Source organism: Ranitomeya imitator, chromosome 6 (genome assembly GCF_032444005.1).
Source record: "Ranitomeya imitator isolate aRanImi1 chromosome 6, aRanImi1.pri, whole genome shotgun sequence".
Lineage (NCBI taxonomy): Eukaryota > Metazoa > Chordata > Amphibia > Anura > Dendrobatidae > Ranitomeya > Ranitomeya imitator.
Window position 1 is genome coordinate 498,775,747 of NC_091287.1, and position 22,979 is coordinate 498,798,725.

The 22,979-nt window shown below is 42.4% G+C and overlaps 1 protein-coding gene across 1 annotated transcript in view; it reads right to left on the bottom strand.

The window, feature by feature from the left end:
• Positions 1–22,208, bottom strand: part of LOC138643437 (neural-cadherin-like) — a 108,677-nt gene extending 86,469 nt beyond the window's left edge. Inside the window, 6 exon segments of the mRNA XM_069732349.1 lie at positions 1,242–1,491; positions 1,600–1,711; positions 2,118–2,322; positions 3,019–3,244; positions 4,009–4,203; positions 21,320–22,208. Coding sequence (XP_069588450.1) covers positions 1,242–1,491; positions 1,600–1,711; positions 2,118–2,322; positions 3,019–3,244; positions 4,009–4,203; positions 21,320–22,208 — 1,877 coding nt within the window.
• Between the last annotated feature and the right edge of the window lie 771 nt (positions 22,209–22,979).

Below are 22,979 nucleotides of genomic sequence, written 5' to 3' on the forward strand. Positions count from 1 at the left end.
CTGCTCCACAAAGTATGAGCAGCGTATGTGTGCACAAATCAGGCTGGCAATAAAAGAGTCAGGGGGTGATTAGAAAGACTTATAATGGGTTACAAAATGTTTCCAGAAATGACAGGTTTCATTTAATTATCATGGTAAACAAGGACTCCTTACTATAATGTAGCTTTGCAACTCTCTGCCCTACCAATTTGTGATGGTTGATTCACTGAAAAATTAAAGAAGGGTGTGATGCCGTAGTCAGATTGAATCAGCTCCTCTGAAATTGGTCAGGACAGGAGAGGGAGTGACCGCATGTCCTATTCATTAAAAGTTCTGGCGTTTCCTATATTAAAAATACCGTACTACTACTGCATTTCTAGTGTGACGCATGAAGGCGCATGCTACTAAGAAGATGCGCCAAATTCATTAGGTGGCATGCGCCTTATAATGTATGCCAGCAAACTGGGTGAGTGTGCTACGCCAGTCTTAATGAATTGCTCCCTAGATGTGTGTAGAGATATCTCTAATAAAAATGGACTCTTTAAATGGAACCTTTCACCTTGGAAAATCCTACTTGCATGGGTTAATTTGCATGTTAACAGTGTCACAATGCTACCCTGCCGCCATACTAAAAGCTTGGCTACCGGGATAAAATAAACTTATTCCCTGCCGGGAACCGCCAGCTTTCAGTCATAGGACGTATAAGGAGGGACTAAATGCATGTCTCACTATACTTGGAGCAGTGGCTGTAAGCATGACCTGGCAATTTGATTGCAATCAAAGTGCCACCGCTCATAGTATAGTGAGGGTGCTGTGAGCAGTGACTGTAGCTGTTCCGTTGCACCCTCCAATTGCTAAAAGTCGGCGGCTTCAGGGAGGAAATGAGTTCATTTTCTCCCAGTAGCTGCACTTACAGTAAGGTGGCTGGAAAGCATTGTAATTCTATTACTTTGTAAATTAACCTTATATGCAGGCAAGCAGTGCTTTCAAAGGTGATAGGGTCCCTTTTAAAAGAAAACAAAAATGTATGTAAAAAACGGTAAGCAAGTGTCTGTGTTTACAATTAAAGAGATCCATTCAACCTTAGTTTCCATTTTGCATGTTTCTGCTCCCTTTGTAAAGGATCCATTTTTAATACTAGATATGTTATAAATGGTGACAGCTGGCCATGTGAGAAGAGTCTTACCAGTTTCTTTGCAATAAAATTGACTATTTTTGCCGTTCACTGAAATACTGGATAGTAATAGTATAAGGGTACTTACAAAGTTCGGGAGAAAATAGGGGCTTCGTCATTGATGTTGGACATCCGCAGACGCACTGAAGCTGTTCCTGTATGAGGAGGGATTCCTTTGTCTACGGCAATCACTACAAACTCATACATGTGGTTGGCTTGTTCGTAGTCTAGTCTCCGCTTCGACAGGATCTCTCCTTGTGATGTGATGGAGAATTCGGAGCTCTGGGTGAAGTAGGAAATCTCTGCATTGCTCCCGGAGTCACAGTCCTGAGCTGCAACTAATGTACAAATACCATCATAGCTCTTATGGACATAAAATATCTATACACATGAAAAAGAAACATAGGACTTCTGTGGCTTGGTGCGAATTTAGAAAAACACTGCACCTTGTAAAATGGATGTGCCCACAGGAATATTTTCTACAATGTTGTCCTGGCTGTAAATCGACTTATGGAACTCGGGAGAGCAGTCGTTATCATCGGTGATGTGTATTATGACCTGGGTATTAAAATAATTACAGGAATAAACTATAACACAAGTTTAATGAAACTATAGGGCCAGATTCATCAAATACTTTACAACAGAAATCTGGCCTAAAACAATTGGAAATTATTGAAATTTTTACTCTGTTATGCAGTGACGTATACATCACTGCAGAGTAGAACACCAACTGCATGAACATTTATTTTCTATGGGTGATCCGTAAGTAGTTAGAAGGGGTGGTTGGTCACAAGATATAGAAAATCTATGCTTAGGGACCCATTGAAAGATTTTCTATGAGGCCACCTCTGTTCTGTATATGACCTTACCTCACCTACATATATTTACTGATTAAAGGCCCATAGAAATCTTAAGTAGATTATTTACTTTACCCAATGACAATCTGGCCCCAATCAGCCGATACCTCAGTGACACTGCTGAGTCCATTTTCTGCCTCCAGAGCCTTCACCAACAAGTGATAAAGATGATGTTCACTCTCATAATCCACAGCATGTGTCAGGCTCAGCTCCCCGCTCTCTTGGTTAATGGTGAACAGGCCATTTGGATTCATCAGTAAGGTGTAAGTGATAGATTTGCTTTGGAAGGACACGGCTTCCACAACCGCCATCCTACAAGAAAAAATTAAAATTGTTCCATCCTATTTGATTTTCGGCTACAAAAACCTGTGTGGGTCTTCATTCACTCTCCATAGGTGATGGGCCTAAGAAAAAGCTTAGATAATTGAGGGGAAAACAGACCGGTTGTTTTGCCCCGGGAGGCAAAACTGGATGACATAGTGGACCTTCCTCTTTTTACTTGAGCCATTTGACATATAAATGTTCCTTTGCTGGGAATCAGATCTCCAAGTATCTAACCCTAATGGGTTATACTTAGGACAGGCTATCAATTTTACATAATTGAAAAACCCCGGTAAAGCCTCATTTAGACATCCAATGTTTTGACAAAAATTGGACAGATTTCCATCAGAGCGCTTGATCGGTTTTCTTTGTATGCAAAAAAAAAATTCTATGCTTCTCCTACCCATTAAACGGTAAAAAAATAGATAGCACTAGATGATACATAGATGGCACCTGTTTTTTCTCGGACCCATTGTTGCAATGGGCGAGTTGGATTGGAAAAGTAGATAAAAAACAATGAACACTTGGTTGTGTTGTATCTGTGAAAATACATGAATGTGAAAAACGGACATCTGAATGAGCGTTAGAGTAACTTTACATGTTCATTTCCTTGGACTGAAGTTATGTTAAGTCTCTTCGATTGACTACATGAAATTTCATAGCAGCATAACTGAGGTTTCTACTTACTTCTCTCCGATAGCTGTGGTTTCTGGGACAAACACACTGTACGTCATATTGGTAAACTGTGGTGGCCGTAATCCAACCAAGATGGAGATAGACGCGTAGGGACTCTTCTTTGCATGTTTGTCGGTGGCCTGAACGGTCAGGGCATATTCCTTGTTCCACGTTAATGGTAAACCAGTTGTACTAATAACTCCAGTATCTTTATCCACCTTGAAGCGTTGGTTGGCACCTTTATAGAATGCAAAAAGGTCAGAACAAAGCAAAATATAACTTTTGATAAGAAAAACAAAGTGTCGCACAATCAGTCAAAATTGCCGGTTATGTCCCAATGGAGAAACAAGCAGTTGCCCAAGCAGTATCCGGGTGCATACTCAGAAATAAATACGTATTTCCACAGAAAAAATCAAATAAGAAAAGAGAGCAATCACCAACTGCTGTGATCGTCCTTTACTTTATTGTGGCAATAATACAAACATATCAAAAAGGCGGCAGGGAGAAACTGTGGTTCCTTAAGACTACGGCCGTTTCGCGCTGACTGCGCTTCAACGGGTCTTACCATAAGACGGGTAAGACCCGTTGAAGCGCAGTCAGCGCGAAACGGCCGTAGTCTTAAGGAACCACAGTTTCTCCCTGCCGCCTTTTTGATATGTTTGTATCATTGCCACAATAAAGTAAAGGACGATCACAGCAGTTGGTGAGTGCTCTCTTTTCTTATTTGATTTTTTCTGTGGAAATAACTTTTGATAACTTTTGTGATTTTTATCAAACTTCAGATGGCCATTGCTTTGCATAGGAGCTGTAGAGACACAAAACCCTTTAGTGCATTTTACAGTTATTGGTGTAGTAAGACAAAATAGGCGCAAATATTGGAAAAGATTTACAGACACCTGTATAATGCTTGCTGATAAGATATAATATAAAGTTAAAAGGTAAAAAATAATCTTGTGCCACATTTAAGATAAGGCCATATTTTGTTATACAGCTTGATACTACCTTCCATGAGATGGTAAGATATGCCGCCCCCAGAGCTTTCATCATTGTAGTAATGTGCCAATAGCTGGTATACAATAGTGCCTTTTGGTGCTTCAGGGTTTACACAAGCCAGGTACGGGAATGGGTACATGGTCCACTCCAAGCTCTCCTCTCTCGGTACAACAATGGTTATGTGGCACAAATACCAGTCACCATCTGCAAACAGAAAAATTAACTCAAATGGAGTTAGATGTTACATTGTGTTAATAAATCTTCCTGCGCATGGGACGTACTTGGACGTTCCAACATGACAACAATTAAAAATTTAAGGCCAAGTCAACCTGTCATTGGCTACAGCAGAACAAAGTGGAGTGGCCATCTCAGTCTCCTGACCTCAATATCATTGAGCCACTCTTGGGAGATCTCAAGCGCGCAGTTCATGCTAGACAGCCCAGGAATTTACAGGAACTGGAGGCTTTTTGCCAAGAAAAATGGGCAGCTTTACCATCTGAGAAAATAAAGAACCTCATCCACAACTACCACAAAAGACTTCAAGCTGTCATTGATGTTAGAAGAGGCAATACACGGTATTAAGACATGGGGTATGTGAACTTTTGATCAGGGTCATTTGGATGTTTTGAGTTGTCATTATGATTTAAAAAGAGAAAACACAGTAGTTTGACAATAAATGGCTTCACCCAACCACTAACCATGAGTGGAGAAAGTTTTGGCGTTATCATTCATATTCTCCGAAAGAAAGCCCAAGAAAGCAAAAATTCTGCCGGGGTATGTAAACTTTGAGCACAACTGTACATTGGCGATACGTTTCCATAACTATTAAAAAGTACTTATCTGTATGAATGAAGCAAGGACAGTGCTGTTAACAAAACATACCATATAGAATAAATAATAGAACAATTTCACCAGATATGTAACATTCCTGTCTCCTGGGGAAGTTCCTTTCAATTTCTTAACTGTGTACTTGGGCAGGAGGACTTACATTCATTAACCACACATTACCCCACACACAGGAATAAATCACCACAGATGCTCCCAATACGTGCTGGCCCTACTTTATGTGGAAAAAACCTGATGACTGGTTCCCTTTAATGTACCAGAAAGCAACAGCAAGGCAGTACAATATTTTTTACAGACAATAATTGTCTTAAAAAAAAATTTTAAAAAAAAATCTCCAAAATCCAGACTACTTTAAGTGTACCCGTCTAGCTCACAAAAAGTGTGTGTGTCGCAAACAGTTTTTTATTTTGCACATCTGTTTTACTAGTCAAATTTTACATCTGCACATGTAACATAATGTTGAAGGTACTGTCTTATTGGCTATTGGCTCCCTGCCTACCTAATATTTCTTATTACATCAATTTTGGGAACGGGGATTAAATTTTGTTTACATATACAAAACAACTGTTTTGTTTATATACGGCGTTCTGCTGCCATACTTTAGCTGGTGAAATAAGTATTGAAAATGTCACCAATTTCCTACATAAATATTTACATGAATTTCTCACCAGATGCTGGTCACGACAGCTTCAAGATGCCTACGGTATGGAGAAACTAGTCACATGCATTGTTCAGGTGTGATTTTGTCCCATTCTTTCACACAAAAACTCTTCAAATCCTGAAGATTCCGTGGGCTCCTTCTATGATCTCTGAGCTTTAGTTCCTTCCATAAATTTTCTACTGGATTCATGTCAGGTGATTGGCTGCGATATTCTAGCAGCTTTATTTTTTTTTTCTGACACCAATTGAGAGTTTGGCTGTGTGTTGGGGATTATTGTCTTGTTGAAATGTGTATGCTTGTTTCATCTTCATCTTCCTGGTAGATGGCAGCAGATTTTTTTTCAAGAATGTCTCGTTACATTTGTCCATTCATCCTTCCTTCAATTATATGAAGTTTGTCACTGCTGCATGCTGAAAAACAGCCCCACACCATGATATTTGAATCCCTTCAAGCATCACTATTGGTATGATGTTTTGGAGGCTATATTCAGTGTCTTTTGGCCTCCAAGCATGGTATATATTATGTTATCCAAGAAGTTCAAATTTTGGTCTCATCTGACCAGACTATATTCTCCCAGTATCTCACAAACTTGTCAAAATGTTATTGAGCAAATTTTAAACATGCTTGAACATGCTTTTTGTTCAGCAATGGAATCTTGCATGGTGAGCATGTGTAAGAATGTGACAGATACTGCCCTGAAGACAACAAATTGCGTAGTGTGAACTATGATATATGGTTTTATTGCATTTTATTGAGTAATGTGGAATGTGTAGAATATAATGTGACTAATACATAATGACTGATGCTGTTTTGTGGGTACTATATTGATAATGCCTCAGCTTAGGAGTAGGAAAAGAGTAGAAAATAGTTTAGTGCTTAGTTAGTGATAGATAGGAAGATTAGGATAGATAAGATAGTGGTGGGCCTTAATAATGTACAGTAATAGGAATAGTCTAGGATACAGTTAAATGTTTGGGACCAGCCCAGCATGCGAGGGAGCAGAGTAAATTAAAAAGGGGAAACACTTCCTGGTTTAGTTAGAGGTTTGTGACAAGTGGAAATTCAAGGTGCAGTTGGCTGGAGGAACATGGAATGTATATCATTCTGGCAACATGAGGTTGAATCAAATTTCCTGCAGATCTTCCTGCAACATTTAGGGCCTACAGCCTTAATCCCTTCCATAAAGAGGAAGCAGTATGAGACACCTCGAAGGGGAGATGTAACAGATCTTGGAGTATTGTGGGCCCCGGACAGGAAATCCTTGGGGCTGACAATAGGATAAAACCTAAGAATAGTCTGAACTGAACGCAAGTAAAGGCTTGAAAGTTACTGTGTTGATGGAACTGTAACCGAAGGGTGCTGTGCTAAATATTGCCTGTAAAAGAATGATGTAATTGAACTGTCCAGTAAAGTTGAACTTGTTTTAGTGAACCGAATATTCTCTGATGTGTCTGCAGCTGATCCAGGAGCTAAGGACAAGGATACAATGGAGGCCTCTGGTCTCAAACATGCATACAGTCCATTGAGGTTGAGTACGTTACTTATAGCTTTCTTTGAGACAATTGTACCTTGCTGATTCCAGGTCTTTCTGTAGCTCTCCACAGGTGGTCCTTGGCTCTTGGTCAACTCTTCTGATAATTATTTTTACTCTTTTTTCTGAAATCTTGCAGGGAGCACCTGATCGTGGCTGGTTTATGGAGAACTGATGCTCTTTCCACGTACAGATTGTGGCCCTAACAATGCTCACTGGAACCTTTACTAGTTTATAGTGATGGGTGAGTGTGCTAGGTACTGCTTGGTTCTCGATCAAGCATCCTGGTGCCGAGACGCTAGATACTTGGATTGAGTATCCTTATCCTGGTACTCGGGCGCCATGCTTGATTCCCTGCCCCTCTTGTTTCGCAGCTGATTTTCAGCTACTAAGCATGCAGAAATTACCTGCCAATCACGGTAATGCAATAGCCATGTTGGCTACTGGAATTACTGAGTTGGCTGGCCGCATCACTTCATTGGGTCTATAGAAAGTCCTGGTGATGAGATGCTTACCACACTGTACCAGGAAACAGTAGAGAGAGTCACTGCAGAAGGGAAAGTGAGCATTATAGGCCTTGCTAAAGGAAGCTAAAATCAACAGTTCTTATCAGGGATCCACCTATTTTATTCAATATCGCTGTGCTCTGTACTATTGAGTGTAGGGAAAGCTGGCAGAGAAGAGATAGTGCAATATAGGCGTTGCTGAAGAAACAAAAAATCCTTATCAGCGCTCCATTTATTGTATTCAATACCACTGTGATTTGTCCTACTGAGTGTAGAGAAAGCTTGTGGAGAAGGGATAGTACATTATAGGCTTTGCTAAAGAAGCAAAAAATTCTTATCAGGGCTCCATCTATTCAATTCTAGTCCCTATTAATACCGCTAATAGCTGCATACCTAATTTAAAATGTTCAAGGCGTGTGGTAAGGAAAGAGGAAGTGGACGTGCTGCTAATGGTGCACGCAGAGGCCGAGGCCATGGGACAGGTGAAACTGTCTGCTGCCAGAGAACAACAAACATGCTCATCCACGAGACCTAGCTTCCTGTCCTAATTTGCATGGGGGCACGAGACACCACTCTTAAAGCCAGAATAATGTGAACAGGTGGTCAGTTGGATTGCAGATAATACTTCCAGTCTATTTCTAGCACCACCCTGTCTTCTACAAGTTCCAGTCTCACAAGAGTCTTGACCACATAATCCTCACCCTGATCCTCCTTCCTCCCATCATAGTGAGTTCCAGGAGACAAGTGACCCTACACTTGGTCATACCGAGGAGTGCTTTACCTTTCCATTTATGACTTCTTCTGGCCTCTCACCTAGCACGTTTAAAGAGGGACATGAGAAGATCATGTGTGGTGATGCCCAAATATTTGAGCAGCCACGGTTAGAAGAAGCCGACAGTGTTTCAAGAGGTGGATGATGATGAAAAACAGTCACCAACAAGTCAAGTTAAGTCAACAAGTCAGGAGGAGGACTAGCGTGAGGAAGTGGAAGACGAGGTGGTGAATGATGAATTCACTGACCCAACCTGGCAAGGTGGCATGCAGAGCGAGCACAGCAGCACATAGAGGGAGGGATCCGCAGCACCGCAATAATCAGGAAGAGGCAGTGGTGTGGCAAGAGGAAGGAGGTGGTGAACTGTTCCCCAGAGAACCCACATGTGGCCACTACTACGCCAGTTCCTGCACCCCCTCCTCCTACTCTTCATCCTCCATCTCAGAATTATCGTTCATATCAGTCGTAAGCTGGATGAACTCTAGCACTGTCTTGGTGAAGTGGCAATGCAGCGCCCCAGAGACCTAGTCGTTGCAGTATGGCACTCTGCCGCTAAGGGGAGTGGCGGTACGTCTGATGGCACTAAGGAGTTCTCCTGACCAGGTATCACCAGAACACATTACACTTCACACTCCGGCCACTAAGGGGAGAAAAAGGCTTTATTTATTGGGCCACTCCTCACATTGATAAAACTAGGGGCTGGGGAGGAAGTTAGTCAGAAGCTGACTGGGTTGGATTCAGGCAACATCCCGTGGCAGGGGGTGTTGTGGGGAGAAGACACAGGGGGGTCCTTGTCAGGCGTGGGAACCTGGCAGGAGCCTAGCGAACAGAACAGAACGTTACGGAGCCGCGCCTGCACCTCTTGCGGCGGCATCCTAAGAAAGAGACAAGAAAGGAAGGATATTGTGGAACAGTGTAAACGAGATCAAGCAAAAAGGAGTACCAGTAAGAGTCGTGCTGTGAGACAGAGGCAACATCTTACTGAGGCGCGTAGTCGGTGGCCGGAACACCGCAGGAGTAACTGACTTCAGGCCTTACTTCAAACTCCGCCGGACAGTTAATTATAGGTTGGCTGTCTACCTTAAATTTCCTAAGAAGACATAGGGGGCAACATTGGGAGAGGGGTGTTTCTAGGGTCCCGGAAGACCTCCAAGCCTTCCCGTCATACGGGTGCGTCCTAGCCAAAACATACTGGGGGACGAGAAACTAGTAACATCTGGAACAAAAGAGAAAGAGCTGTAGAGAATGAACGAACGAGAACAGCAGTTGTGAGGACTATTCCGAATGCTCAGCAGGGTAGGACTACAACACACAGGCGCTAGTGGTAGGCAACGATTTCCATCTGCGAAGGAAACTCTGGATGTGCCCATCGGACCGGCCGGTCTCAGAGAGCCCTGTTAACCGTGCTCTGGATAGAGGATCCTGAAGCCTTCAGTAAAGAGGTAAAGAGACTGCAACCTTGTGTCCTCATTATTGACTGCGCTTTACACCATCGCCATCCACCATCACCACTGGGAAGCCCTGGGGACATACTTCACCTGTGGGAAGGTATACCATCCAGCTGCCATTCCATCACCCCAGCGGACCCCATAGCAGCGTCGGTCACCCTGGCCGAACACCACAGGTGGCGTCACGAACCCCTGACAGACTATACCCCCTTTACTGGACGCCCCTTAGCAGGGTCACGGACCGGGTCTAGCCACCGTGACAGCCTCAGCACCGAACCAGAGAGGCCTGGTACCAAGAATTTGTGGCCCTGTGTCTGGGGGCGCTCCAGCAACAAGCTCTGCTTAAACTGATATTTTTAAGTGACAAATAGCACAACAGAGTTGTTGAAAGGTCTAACAGACCAGACAGATCTGTGACTCTCACTTCTGAACTTACAACCAGGCAGGATTGTGTGTGATAATGGCTGTAACTTGGTGGTGGCTCTAAATCTTGGCAACCTCGCACACATACCAGTCCTGGTCACATGATCAACTTAATGGTTCAGCATTTTCTGAAAACCTACCCTATTTTCCTGAGCTACTTGTGAAGGTAGGCCGCATTTGAGCCCATTTCCATAAGTCAGCTGCAGTTTGCCTATTTGGCAGTGCTGCAGGAGCGCTTGCAACGGCCACCTCACTGACTGGTTTGCGACCTGCTCACATGCTGGAACTAAACATGGCATATGTAGGCAAGGCTTTATGAGCAGCAAAGGGCAGTAGTTGAATACCATCTCCAACAAGCCCATCGTTATTCCAATCAGCCTCCGCACATAACAACTGACAAGTGGCCATGGAGTTCTGACATCTGTGCGGTTCTCGAAACTTTGAGGAAACAACCAAGCTAAACAAAACTTAAAGATAAAAATGGCGTGGGGTCCCCTTCAATTTTAATGACCATCTGAGGGAAAGCCGACAGCTGGGGGCTGATGTTCATATCCTTTGAAGGGGTAATACCAATGGAACTTCCCAGGCTATTAATATCAGCTGACAGGTATATACTTAGCCCTTACTGGTTATTAAAATGGAGGATCCCCCCCAAAAATATGTGGGGCTCCCCTATAATTAATAACCAGTAAAATCTAGGCAGACAGCGGCGGGCTGATATTAATAGCCTAGGAAGGGGCCATGTATATTGGCCCCCTCCCAAACTAAAAACATCAGCTCTCAGCCGCCCCAGAAATGAAGCATCCATAAGCTCTTCCCACTTGCCCTGGAGAGGTGGCAAGTGGGGTAATAGTATGTCCGCTTTGTATTGGCAGCTGACATCGAGCCGAGGGGTTAGCAAAAGAAGATGTCACTATTCGTCTTCTCAGTATCTGGGACTCTGTGATGGACAGCTCTGTCATTCTATCATGTGCTGGGGCATGCTGAGCTGTTGGTGCTTTGATTGACAGCTCGGTTGACCTATCTGACTGGGAGGGGCAGAGATTTCCATAGGTCCTCCCTGTTCTTGGCAATTGCCGTGCTATTTAGGTGATCTCTGGTGTGTTCGCCTGTACCCTGTGCTATAAGTTCTGATCTTCTGTTGCTGATCTTTGGACCGTGTTCTGACTACCCATTTATTATTGCCCCTTTGCATCTGATATTCTGCTGCTGACCTTTGGACCGTGTTCTAATTACCCGTTTGTTATTGTCCCTTTGCTTATCCGCTATTTCTCTGGTATTCTGACCCTGGTATGTGACCTGCCTTACGACTTCGTATTTTTCCCTTGGTTTACTACGTGCTCTTTACGTATTGACCCCAAAACGTCCCCCTATTACTAACCCCATGGTAAAATTGTAAAAAAAAAACACAGCCTAAATGCAATCCTTTGTTTGAAATAAACAGTAACCTTTCTTTTACTCATTTATTTTAGAAAAATGAAATATAAAAAAGCAAAGTTTTAAATGACAAAGAGAATTACTCTAATGTATGTAAAAGCTAATGTTAAAACTGTATTGCATTCAGATTACATACGCATATCATGTGAGAAAAATTGCATGTGCTCGCATGACACTCGCATGACACACGTCCGACTTTTCAGGAGCAACATGGGACCGATTTTATTAATGCTGATGTGTATGAGCCCTAATTGTGACCATCGAGCCTGTCTGCACTCCAGTGCCTGGATATCCTGCCAATGAGTCTAACTGAAAGCATAATTAAAAGTAAGCCTGAATTTTGACATGTAAAAAAAGTCACGTTTTGATGTTTATTCACACACATAGGTCCACAAAATAACTTGTCGGCTCCGTCAACTTCTAGGGATAAAATATTTTTTTACGGTTGAGATCAGTTTACATTGTTTCACTCTTCACTTAATTGCGCCCTTTATTGAAATGACTTTAGCTTTTTACACTGCTCAAAAAATAAAGGGAACACTTAAACAACAGAATATACCGTAACTCCAAGTAAATCAAACTTCTGTGAAATCAAACTGTCCACTTAGGAAGCAACACTGATTGACAGCATGTTTTACATGCTGTTGTGCAAATGGAATAGACAACATATGGAAATTATTGGCAATTATCATCATTAGTCTTTGCCTGATGAAGAGACCTGTGTAGTCTCGAAAGCTTGCAATTTGTTACCATCTTTTCAGTTAGCCATTAAAAGGTATCAACAACTGAGGACTCTGAATCTAATATATAAAGCTGAATGTGTGTGTGTGTGTGTATGTCCGGGATTGGCATCTGCACCGTTGCAGCTACAGCCACAAAATTTTGCACAGTCACACGTCTGGACCCCGAGAGCGTCATAGGCTATGTTGTTAGGCGAAATTTTAACTCCGCGCTTTCCAATTCACCAAACAATTTTGCCCCTATCTACATAATGGCGAACAAGTGAAAGGAAAAGTTTTGGAGGCAAATTGACAGCTGCCAGATGTGAACAAGGGGGACTTAAAGAGGGAGAGTGATGGCGCCAAAGAGTATATACGGTACAGTTGCTAAGGTGGGGCCCCGACATGGGATACTCACCACACACGGGGATATGAACACACACACAAAATGCGCCACACACTACCACGTGCTTGAACACATATACCACCCTCAGCACACATTTCACCACACATACACCAACCTCGCCACATAAAAGTCAAAACACAAAAGTCGCCACTCAAAACTCGCCACGCGCAAAACTCGCCACATGCAAAACTAGGCTCACACAAAACTAGCCACACGTGCAAAACTCACCTCATGGAAAACTCGCCACATGCAAAACTTGCACACGCGGAAAAATTGCCACATGCAATTGCAACACATGCAAAAGTTGCCTCACACAAAACTTGCACATACTCAAAACGCACCACACATAAAACTCGCCATGCGCAAAACTCGCCATGCGCAAAACTTGCTGCACACAACTTGCTACACTAACCTGTCACATGCAACTCGACACACAAAAGTTGCTACACGCATGTCGCCACACAAAACTCATCTCTGAAAAGTCAAAAGTCGGTACATGCATGTCGCCACATGCAACTCAAAACACACAACTTGACACATGGAGCTCGCCCTAAAACACACACAAGTCTGGTATTATCCTTCAAAATTAAAAATCTGATTAACAAGCAGACAAACTACAAAAGCAACAAATATACCATATAGGAAATACGGCAGCTGTCAGTCACATGACCTATCTATTATGTGTATGTGTGAGCTAATATATACTGCCAGGGGGGAGGGCTTCCTGTTGGCTGGGGATTTATCAGGCTGCCAATTTAGCTTACAAATACTGAGGTAAAAATATTGACCAAATAACGTGTGAACGCGGTCTAATACAGGAGGAGATGACATACAGATATATACTATATACAGGGGAGATGACACACAGGTATATACTATATACAGGAGAGATGACACACAGGTATATACTATATACAGGAGGAGATGACACAGGTATATACTATATACAGGAGGAGATGACACACAGATATACTATATACAGGAGAGATGACACACAGGTATATACTATATACAGGAGGAGATGACACACAGGTATATACTATATACAGGGGAGATGACATACAGGTACATACTATATACAGGGGAGATGACACACAGATATATACTATATACAGGGGAGATGACACACAGGTATATACTATATACAGGGGAGATGACACACAGGTATATACTATATACAGGAGGAGATGACTTACAGGTATATACTATATACAGGAGGAGAAGACACACAGGTATATACTATAGACAGGAGGAAATGACATGCAGGTATATTTTCACCAACACCGGAGCTCCTGCAACCCACAACCTACTGTCTCCTTCCCCATAATCCTGTAGAATGTAAGCCCGCAAGGGCAGGGTCCTCGCCCCTCTGTATTAGTCTGTCATTGTTAGTTTGTTTACTGTAAGGGATCTGTAAATTGTATGTAACCCCTTCTCATGTAAAGCACCATGGAATCAATGGTGCTATATAAATAAATAATAATAATATACTATATACAGGAGGAGATAACACAATGGTATATACTATATACAGGGGAGATGACATACAGGTACATACTATATACAGGGGCGATGACACACAGGTATATACTATATACAGGAAGAGATGACACACACGTATATACTATATACAGGAGGAGATGACTTTCAGGTATATACTATATACAGGAGGAGATGACACACAGGTATATACTATATACAGGAGGAGATGACATACAGGTATATACTATATAAAAGAGGAGATTACACATAGGTATATAGAGGAGGAGATGACATACAGCAGGTATATACTATATACAGGGGAGATGACATACAGGTATATACTATATATAGAAGGAGATGACATACAGGTATATAGTATATACAGAAGAGATGACATACAGGTATATACTATATACAGGAGGAGATGACACATAGGTATATACAATATACAGGAGGAGATGACATACAGCAGGTATATACTATTTACAGGGGAGATGACATACAGGTATATACTATATACAGGAGATGACATACAGGTGTATACTATATATAAGGGAGATGACAAACATGTATATACTGAGGGGAAAATGAGAGGTGTGAGGTGAAAATGAGGGGTGTGAGGTGAAAATGAAAAGGTGTGAGTGCAAAATGAAAGGAGTGAGGGAAAATAGAGGAGTGATCGGAAAATGACAGATGTGAGGTCGAAATGACAAGTGTTAGGGGGGAATGAGAGGAGTGAGGGGGAAAATAAGAGGAGTGAGGGGGAAAATGAGAGGTGTAAGGGAGAAAATGAGAGATGTGAGGGGGAAAATGAGAGGCATGATGGGAAAATAAGAGAAGTGAGGTGCTATAACTAACCACAGATATTTACTATGCCCAGGCAACGTCGGGCTCTTCAGCTAGTTCTAAATATTTTTCTACTAGATTGTGGCCCGATTCTAACGCATCGGGTATTCTAGAATATGCATGTCCCCGTAGTATATGGACAATGATGATTCCAGAATTCGCGGCAGACTGTGCCCGTCGCTGATTGGTCGAGGCAACCTTTATGACATCATCGTCACCATGGCAACCATTATGACATCTACGTCGATACTGTGCCCGATATCTACGTCCTTTATGACATCATCGTCGCTGTGCCCTTCGCTGGCGGCCTCAACCAATCAGAGACGCGGGATTTCCAGGACAGACAGACAGACAGACAGACGGAAAAACCCTTAGACAATTATATATATAGATATCCTGGCTAACACGGTACCAAGATATATATCTTTCCTGTGGCAATCATCAAGACACCCTCAATAAAGGAGTGGTTCTGCAGGTGGGGACCACAGACCACATCTCAGTACCAATGCTTTCTGGCTGATGTTTTGGTCACTTTTGAATGTTGGTTGTGCTTTCACACTCGTGGTAGCATGAGACGGACTCTACAACCCACACGAGTGGCTCAGGTAGTGCAGATTTTCCAGGATGGCACATCAATGCAAGCTGTGGCAAGAAGGTTTTCTGTGTCTGTCAGCTTAGTGTCCAGAGGCTGGAGGTGCTACCAGGAGACAGGCCAGTACACCAGGAGACGTGGAGAGGACCGCAGGAGGGCAGCAACCCAGCAACAGGACCGCTACCTCTGCCTTTGTGCAAGGAGGAACAGGAGGAGCACTGCCAGAGCCCTTCAAAATTAGCTCCTGCAGGCCACAAATATGTATGGGTCTGCACAAACGGTTAGAAACAGACTCCATGAGGATGGTCTGAGTGCCTGACATCTACAGATGAGGGTTGTGCTCACAGCCCAACACCGTGCAGCACCGTGCCACAGAACACCAGGATTGGCAAATTCACCACTGGCGCCCTGTGCTCTTCACAGATGAAAGCAGGTTCACACTGAGCACATGTGACAGAGTCTGGAGACGCCTTGGAGAGCGATCTGCTGCCTGCAACATCCTTCAGCATGACTGGTTTGGCAGTGAGTCAGTAATGGTGTGGGGTGGAATTTCTTTGGAGGGCCGCACAGCCCTCCATGTGCTTGCCAGAGGTAGCCTGACTGCCATTAGGTACCAAGATGAGATCCTCAGACCCCTTGTGAGAACATATGCTTGTGTGGTTGGCCCTGGGTTACTCCTAATGCAGGACAATGCCAGACCTCATGTGGCTGGAGTGTGTCAGCAGTTCCTGCAAGATGAAGGCATTGAAGCTGTGGACTGGCCCGCTTGTTCCCCAGACCTGAATCCTATTGAACATATCTAAGACATCATGTCTCGCACCATCCACCAACGTCACATTGCACCACTGACTTCCAGGAGTTGGCGGATGCTTTAGTCCAGGTCTGGGTGGAGATCCCTCAGGAGACCATCCGCCACCTCATCAGGAGCATGCCCAGGCATTGTAGGTAGGTCATACAGGCACGTGGAGGCCACACACACTACTGAGCATCATTTCCTTGTCTTGAGGCATTTCCATTGAAGTTGGATCAGCCTGTAACTTCATGTTCCACTTTGATTTTGAGCATAATTCCAACTCCAGACCTCTGTGGGATATTAGCTGTGATTTACGTTGATAATTTTTAGGTTTTATTGTTCTTAACACATTCAACTATGTAATGAATAAAGATTTAGAACTGGAATATTTCATTTAGTGATATCTAGGATGTGGGATTTTAGTGTTCCCTTTATTTTTTTGAGCAGTGTATATTCCTGTAATTTACATAGTGAGGTTTGCTTCAAAATTTACACTAAATTGAGAGGTCTTGTTTTGACCTCCAGAAAGCGTTTTCCTCCAGATAACCCAGTATATCCATCTGTTCCATACACAATCCATTGATTTAAGTGGAAACTGTGTAAGGTTTTATTTTTCCTGAGAGACACTGCAGGAAAAATGAGCACTTGCTGGATAATAGCTGAGCCCTTTTGATCAGCTTATAGGGGTAGGCCAAGTGCAATGGGTATTTATATCAGGGGCAGACATATCACTGGTGCAACCTGTGCGGTTGTACAGGGGCCTAAGGGGTAAGGGGGCCCATTTCTACCTCCAAAACAGGTACAATTTTGCATTTTTAGGAGTTCTTAGGCTGCAAAGGGCCCATATATTTTCTGTCTGTGTCCTCCAGGTTGAAGGTCTCAATTGACCACGTGAGCTTCTCCCATGCCCCCTCTGAATCATACAGATGGTCATTGGCGAACTTCAAATTGGCCCTGGACATGTGCTGGCGTGACTTTGTGTGCTCTGAAGGATTTTAATCCATGATGGGGTAGAGTGTTACTAAAGATGTTTGAGACTGTGGTTCCAGCTCTCTTCAGGTCATTGACCAGGTCCTCCCATGTAGTTCTGGGTTTATTCCTGACCTTTCTCAGAATCATTCTTACCCTTTGAGGTTAGATCTTGCATAGAGCCCCAGACTGAGGAAGATTGACAGTCATCTTGTATTTCTTCCATTTTCTAATAATTATGCCAACAGTTGTTGCCTTCTCCCCAAGTTGCTTGCCTATTGTCCTGTAGCCCATGACAGCTTTGTGCAGGTCTACAATTTTGTCCCTGGTGTCCTTAGTTAGCTCTTTGGGCTTGGCCATGGTGGATAGGTTGGAGTATGATTGAGTGCATGGACAGGTGTCTTTTATACAGGTAACAAGTTCAAACAGGTGCAATTAATGCAGGTAATGAGTGCAGAGTAGGAGTCAGAGCCAGAATTCTTGCTGGTTGGTAGGTGATCAAATACTTATTTCATGCAAGAAAATGCAATTTAATTATGTAAAAAATATACAATGTGATTTTTTTTTCTTTAGATTCTTTCTCTCACAGATGAAGTGCACCTACAATAAAAATTACAGACCTCTCCATTCTTTGTAGGTGGGAAAACTTGCAAAATTGGCAGTGTGTCTATCAACCTATCTATATTCTGTATAGAGAATATATATTACTTTGCTGTAACAGTCAGCGATATGGGAGCTCGAAAAAATTACATTCTTTCACATTACAATAACTCTTAATAAAGACCTGCCACTTGCCATAAATATATAATTTTCTTTACCTGATGTAACAGTCCCTGTTGAGACCTCATTCATGTTGCTAAAAAGACTAGATTCCTATACAGGGAAGAAGGGGCCATGTCTCAGAAATGGAGAGAAGCCGGAAGAAAATAAAAACAATGCCAGATTCCGGAGAGAGCAGCATTTACACTGTGCAAAAGTTTTAGGCAAGTGTGGAAGAAGTGGTGCAAAGTAAGAATGCTTTCAAAAATAGAAGTGTTAATTGTTTAACAAAATGCAAAGTTAATGAACAAAAGCAAAATCTAAATCAAATCAATATTTGGTGAAACCAACCTTTGCCTTCAAAGCAGCTGAAACAAAAATGGCTGTACAAGGAGGCTTAAAATGAGGTGAAGTCAAATTCTTCTGGAAAAGTGAGGTTGTGGAAGACAGTTTCATGGCACAGATCACACACCATGGCAAGATTAAGAAGAGCAACAATATACAAGGTAGTTATATTGCATCAGCAAGGTCTCACCCATGCAAACGTTCTGGACTGATGAATCAAAATGTGCAATATTTGGCTCGAACATAAGGCAGTTAATTCATCAAAGGGATGAAGAGCAGCACATTAATGAGTGTCTGCAGGCAGCAGTGAAGCATGGTGGAGGTTTCTACAAGTTTAGGGCTGCATTTCAGCTAATGGAGCTGGGGTTATGGTCAGGATTAATGGTGTCCTCAATGATGAGAAATACAGATATTTATCCATCATACAATACCATCAGGGAGGCGTCTGACTGGCTCAAAACTTATTCTGTAGCATGAAAACGACCCCAAACATACAGCCAATATCATTAAGACATATCTTCAACATAACTATTACTTAGCACAGAGGTTCCACGTCGTGTTACCTCGGATTGAATGTTGGTCACGTCACATCAAACATCTAAGAATCCATTCTAATGCATTTGTCTTATGAAATAAACCGATAGCAGCGCCCTGCGGTGTTTACTTCTTGTAAAGTGCATTATAAATTGCTACAGAACCAAATAACCTTGAACTACATCGCTCATTGCCAGTGCTTCCCTGGAGGCAGATACACTATCGATACATGGCCATCAGAGCGCCGGATACACTTAGGAGACCTATTATAACATCGAACCAGAGTAAAAAAAAAAAAATCATATGACCTGTAACTCAAGAGAAATATATACAACATATTACGGAAAAAGGATTTTTTTTTAAGTGTTCTTTAAAGAGCATTCATTGCTAGAATACGATACTGTTATCCATAGAAAAACATTATGCAATCAACTAAGGGCACAGCTAACTAAATTGGTTTAGGGATTATATACTTTAGAAGTAACCCTTTAAATACATTTTTATCTGAACCCAGTCTGAAGCTTTATTGCTCATAGTGTAACTCCCCGCATATGGAAGTCAAGTGATACTTTTAGTCCAATTCTAAATAAGTCAAAATTCCATTTATCATGTGGAATATACGCAAGCTGTACCCCCAGGAGCCATCTCATTCTTCGCATAGTACTTCTTACTTTAATCCCCACTTTATATTATCATAATATCCCATTTAAATGAATAGGGGCTATGCAATGCCTAATTTTCCCTGTGGTGGCGCTATAGGTATAGTGAATACTTGCTGCAGAGTTTTCCTACAGGTTACAGCCGGATCTCTTTTCACCATGATTAGTTTATGGCCAGAAACCCCCTCTTACAAAAGTGATTAATCTTTTTAACCCTTTACACTGTACCTTTATAGTGCTGCAGCTATACATGTAGTCCTCATCGCTGTAAGTGTAGTTTCACACGACCGTGTATAAAAATCTCATCCAGTAAAGTGGGACAATTTATTTCTCACTTGTCATCCGTATGCAATCCATTTTTTTACAGCAGCGACTATTAACCATTCACAGTTTCCTATGTTACAGAATTGCAATGGATCCATAAAAATTGGGCGCCATACTGTTGCTCCGTATGGCATCCAATTTTTCTTTGGGCGCACCCATAAATTCGAGTGACCGAGTCTCATTTGATTTATGGAAGAAACTACTGCACTCTGCGATTTTTTTTTCCTATTGCGGTCAGTGAAAATAATCACTCATTTGCACTGCTTCATCGAATAATATTGGTCCGACTGCTGTACGCTTTTTTTTAACGGATAGAAACTCGGATTGAGCCCTAAATGTGTTCAGCACTTTTCCTCAGACCAAGTGGATGAAAATTGAGGAGACGTGTCCGATATTGATCCAAGTGTCGGATCACAATCGGCAATGCAAGTCTATGAGCCACTGAAAAAAATCGGACCGCGCTTAAAAGCCATCCATGCTCCGTCCATTTTTCACTGATTGATAACAGAAGGTGGAGAAACTTTTTTCTCATAAGTGAAAAAAATTATGAAATTCTGACCAAACTCTGATGACACTCTGCTAAAAAAATAAAAAACTTGAAGTCTGAAGGAGACCTCAATATGCTCTTTTGCTCACCCCATTGGAACCCTGCATACTGATGGCATTTTACTTGCACGGATACATAGTCTGAGCTATAAGGACCAGAGAAGAATTTGTGTGAGTTTAGCTCAACCATGATTGCAGAAACTGACAAACTTATCAAGCATAGACCTTGATAAAAAAAAAAAAAATTGGAGAAGTAAATGTTTGTTCTTTAGGCATTTTCATTTTTGCACAAATTTTTCTATGGCTTTTGTGTCATTTTCCACATGTTTTTCAGTCCTCACTTTTTTGGGGGGTTTGGTCACCAATATTTGCATGAGTTTTATTATCCAGATGTTTTCAGCTTTTTTTTTTTTTATCATTTGTGGCATGTCCAAATTTTTGCACAATTGCACTTCAGTACTCTAGTGGAGAATAAGCCAAAACCAGGAGTGGTGATGTGTTTCTATTATACTTTTCCTCTGATTGTTCCTCTCCTGGTTTTGGGTTACAAATACTGATGTAAAATACTGACCAAATACTGACAGTGTGAACCTCAGACTGCATTACATACACATATAAACATGTTTTGGGAATAATAAAATATCACATGAGTACTTTTTTACGCTCTACATAAATTCAGAATTCCTGTTTATTGCAATAACGGCACAACGTCCATTTCTTACCTTGCTCCAGATTATGTACTTTCACTTGTATTTCTGTCTGTCCACCTTGCAATTTATGGGTTAGATACAGCCGTCCAGATCCGCTTTCTATCCTTAGCGGAGGGTTGGACGGCCAGCTGATTTCAAACCATTTACCCCGGTATCTCCTGTCTGGGACGGTAAAGACGGTCTCTCCAAGGGCCCCTCCTGCGGGAACCCTCACGGTGTAGGATAAAGTTATGGCTTGGGGGTAAAGGGAGCGAACAGTTCTGTATTTGGAGGTGAAAGGAGGAAGCATAGGAGTAACTGGGATTGGTAGAAGAGATGTGGGGTAAGTAGTAGAAATAGTTGGCATTTTTAGTGGCATCTCTGGAATTGAAAGGAGTCTAGCAGGTACTGGTCTGTAAGATGCATGGGAGTTAGAAGCAATGACAGGCGGCTTAAAAGCAGACTTTGCCGCATTGGTGGAGATACTTTGCATGACTAAATTTCTCTTCTTGCAGCCACTTCTTGTTTTAAGGGGTGCTCCTCTTGTGCCATCAATATGAGTTCCAATTTTTGTAAAGTTACCACGTGTCTTCAAATCCTGTCCTTGATACCCCATGTCTTGAACTTCTTTCAAAGGGCAGATCAGGACTCCTTGATCAAATCCACTGGTGGGATTTTGCTGCACAAATCTTGAAATGTGCTGGTTCCTAGCTTGGCATTCAATGACAAGAAGCATTGTAAGGATATGAAAGCGTATAGTGTAATCATCTGGGGGTCTTCTGCACAGAAACATCATTAGATCACACAGCACTGTGCATGGAGCCAGCAGGAGAAATCTGAGAAGTTTGAGGAGTTCAATGGTGAGATCCAGCCTCTGCCAGATGCAATGTGAAAGCTCTAAGCTCCAGTCATCCTGCTCCATAGACTCATGACACTGCCCACCCCCAGTGACAATGTATGATGCAGCCAGGCAGCGTTACCCTTATTACATGGCATCACACACCACCGATGGCCATAATTGTGCTTCATCGAGGATTATCTAAAAGTATGGGAAAGTGCCCGTCACACACAGCACTGGGTCTCACTTGCTAAAATATTTTTTTTCCAATGAGATTAAGTGGGGCACAAATTAGACAATGCAATGTACATCATAAAAATAGTATGGCTGATCTCGCCACACTCCAGATCAGATGAATTCTCTTGTATTGTTCTGGTGACCAGTGGACGCTGGACAAGTGGTGGATACTGCGTCCATGGTCCGCATACACCAGCCCACCTTCACTTCGCGGTCTGCTCCCTTTTAACCCTTAGGAGCCATTCACAGCAACAGGGACTCCCTGTCCATTCACTGACCCGGGGTACCCTATTGATTAATAGAGTGAGGTACATTGATGAAGGTCTAGTGATTAGACCGAAACGTCTACTACTGTATGTACTCTACCTCATTAATAAACCCCTCTTCTTCACTGCATTTACGCATTGGTGTGTGCCAAGTTTTTTGTCACATCATACTTCTTTTTTGTGAATCTGCAGCGTTTTTGTACCCATTCCATTATAGAAAACAGCAGGGGTAAAAAACGCAGCAAATCCGCAAGAAAACTGCAGCAAAAATGCCCAAAAATGCTGTGGAACCGCACAAAAACGCGACAAATCCGCAGGTGCATTTTCTGCCAGGAGAGGCAGAATCCGCACC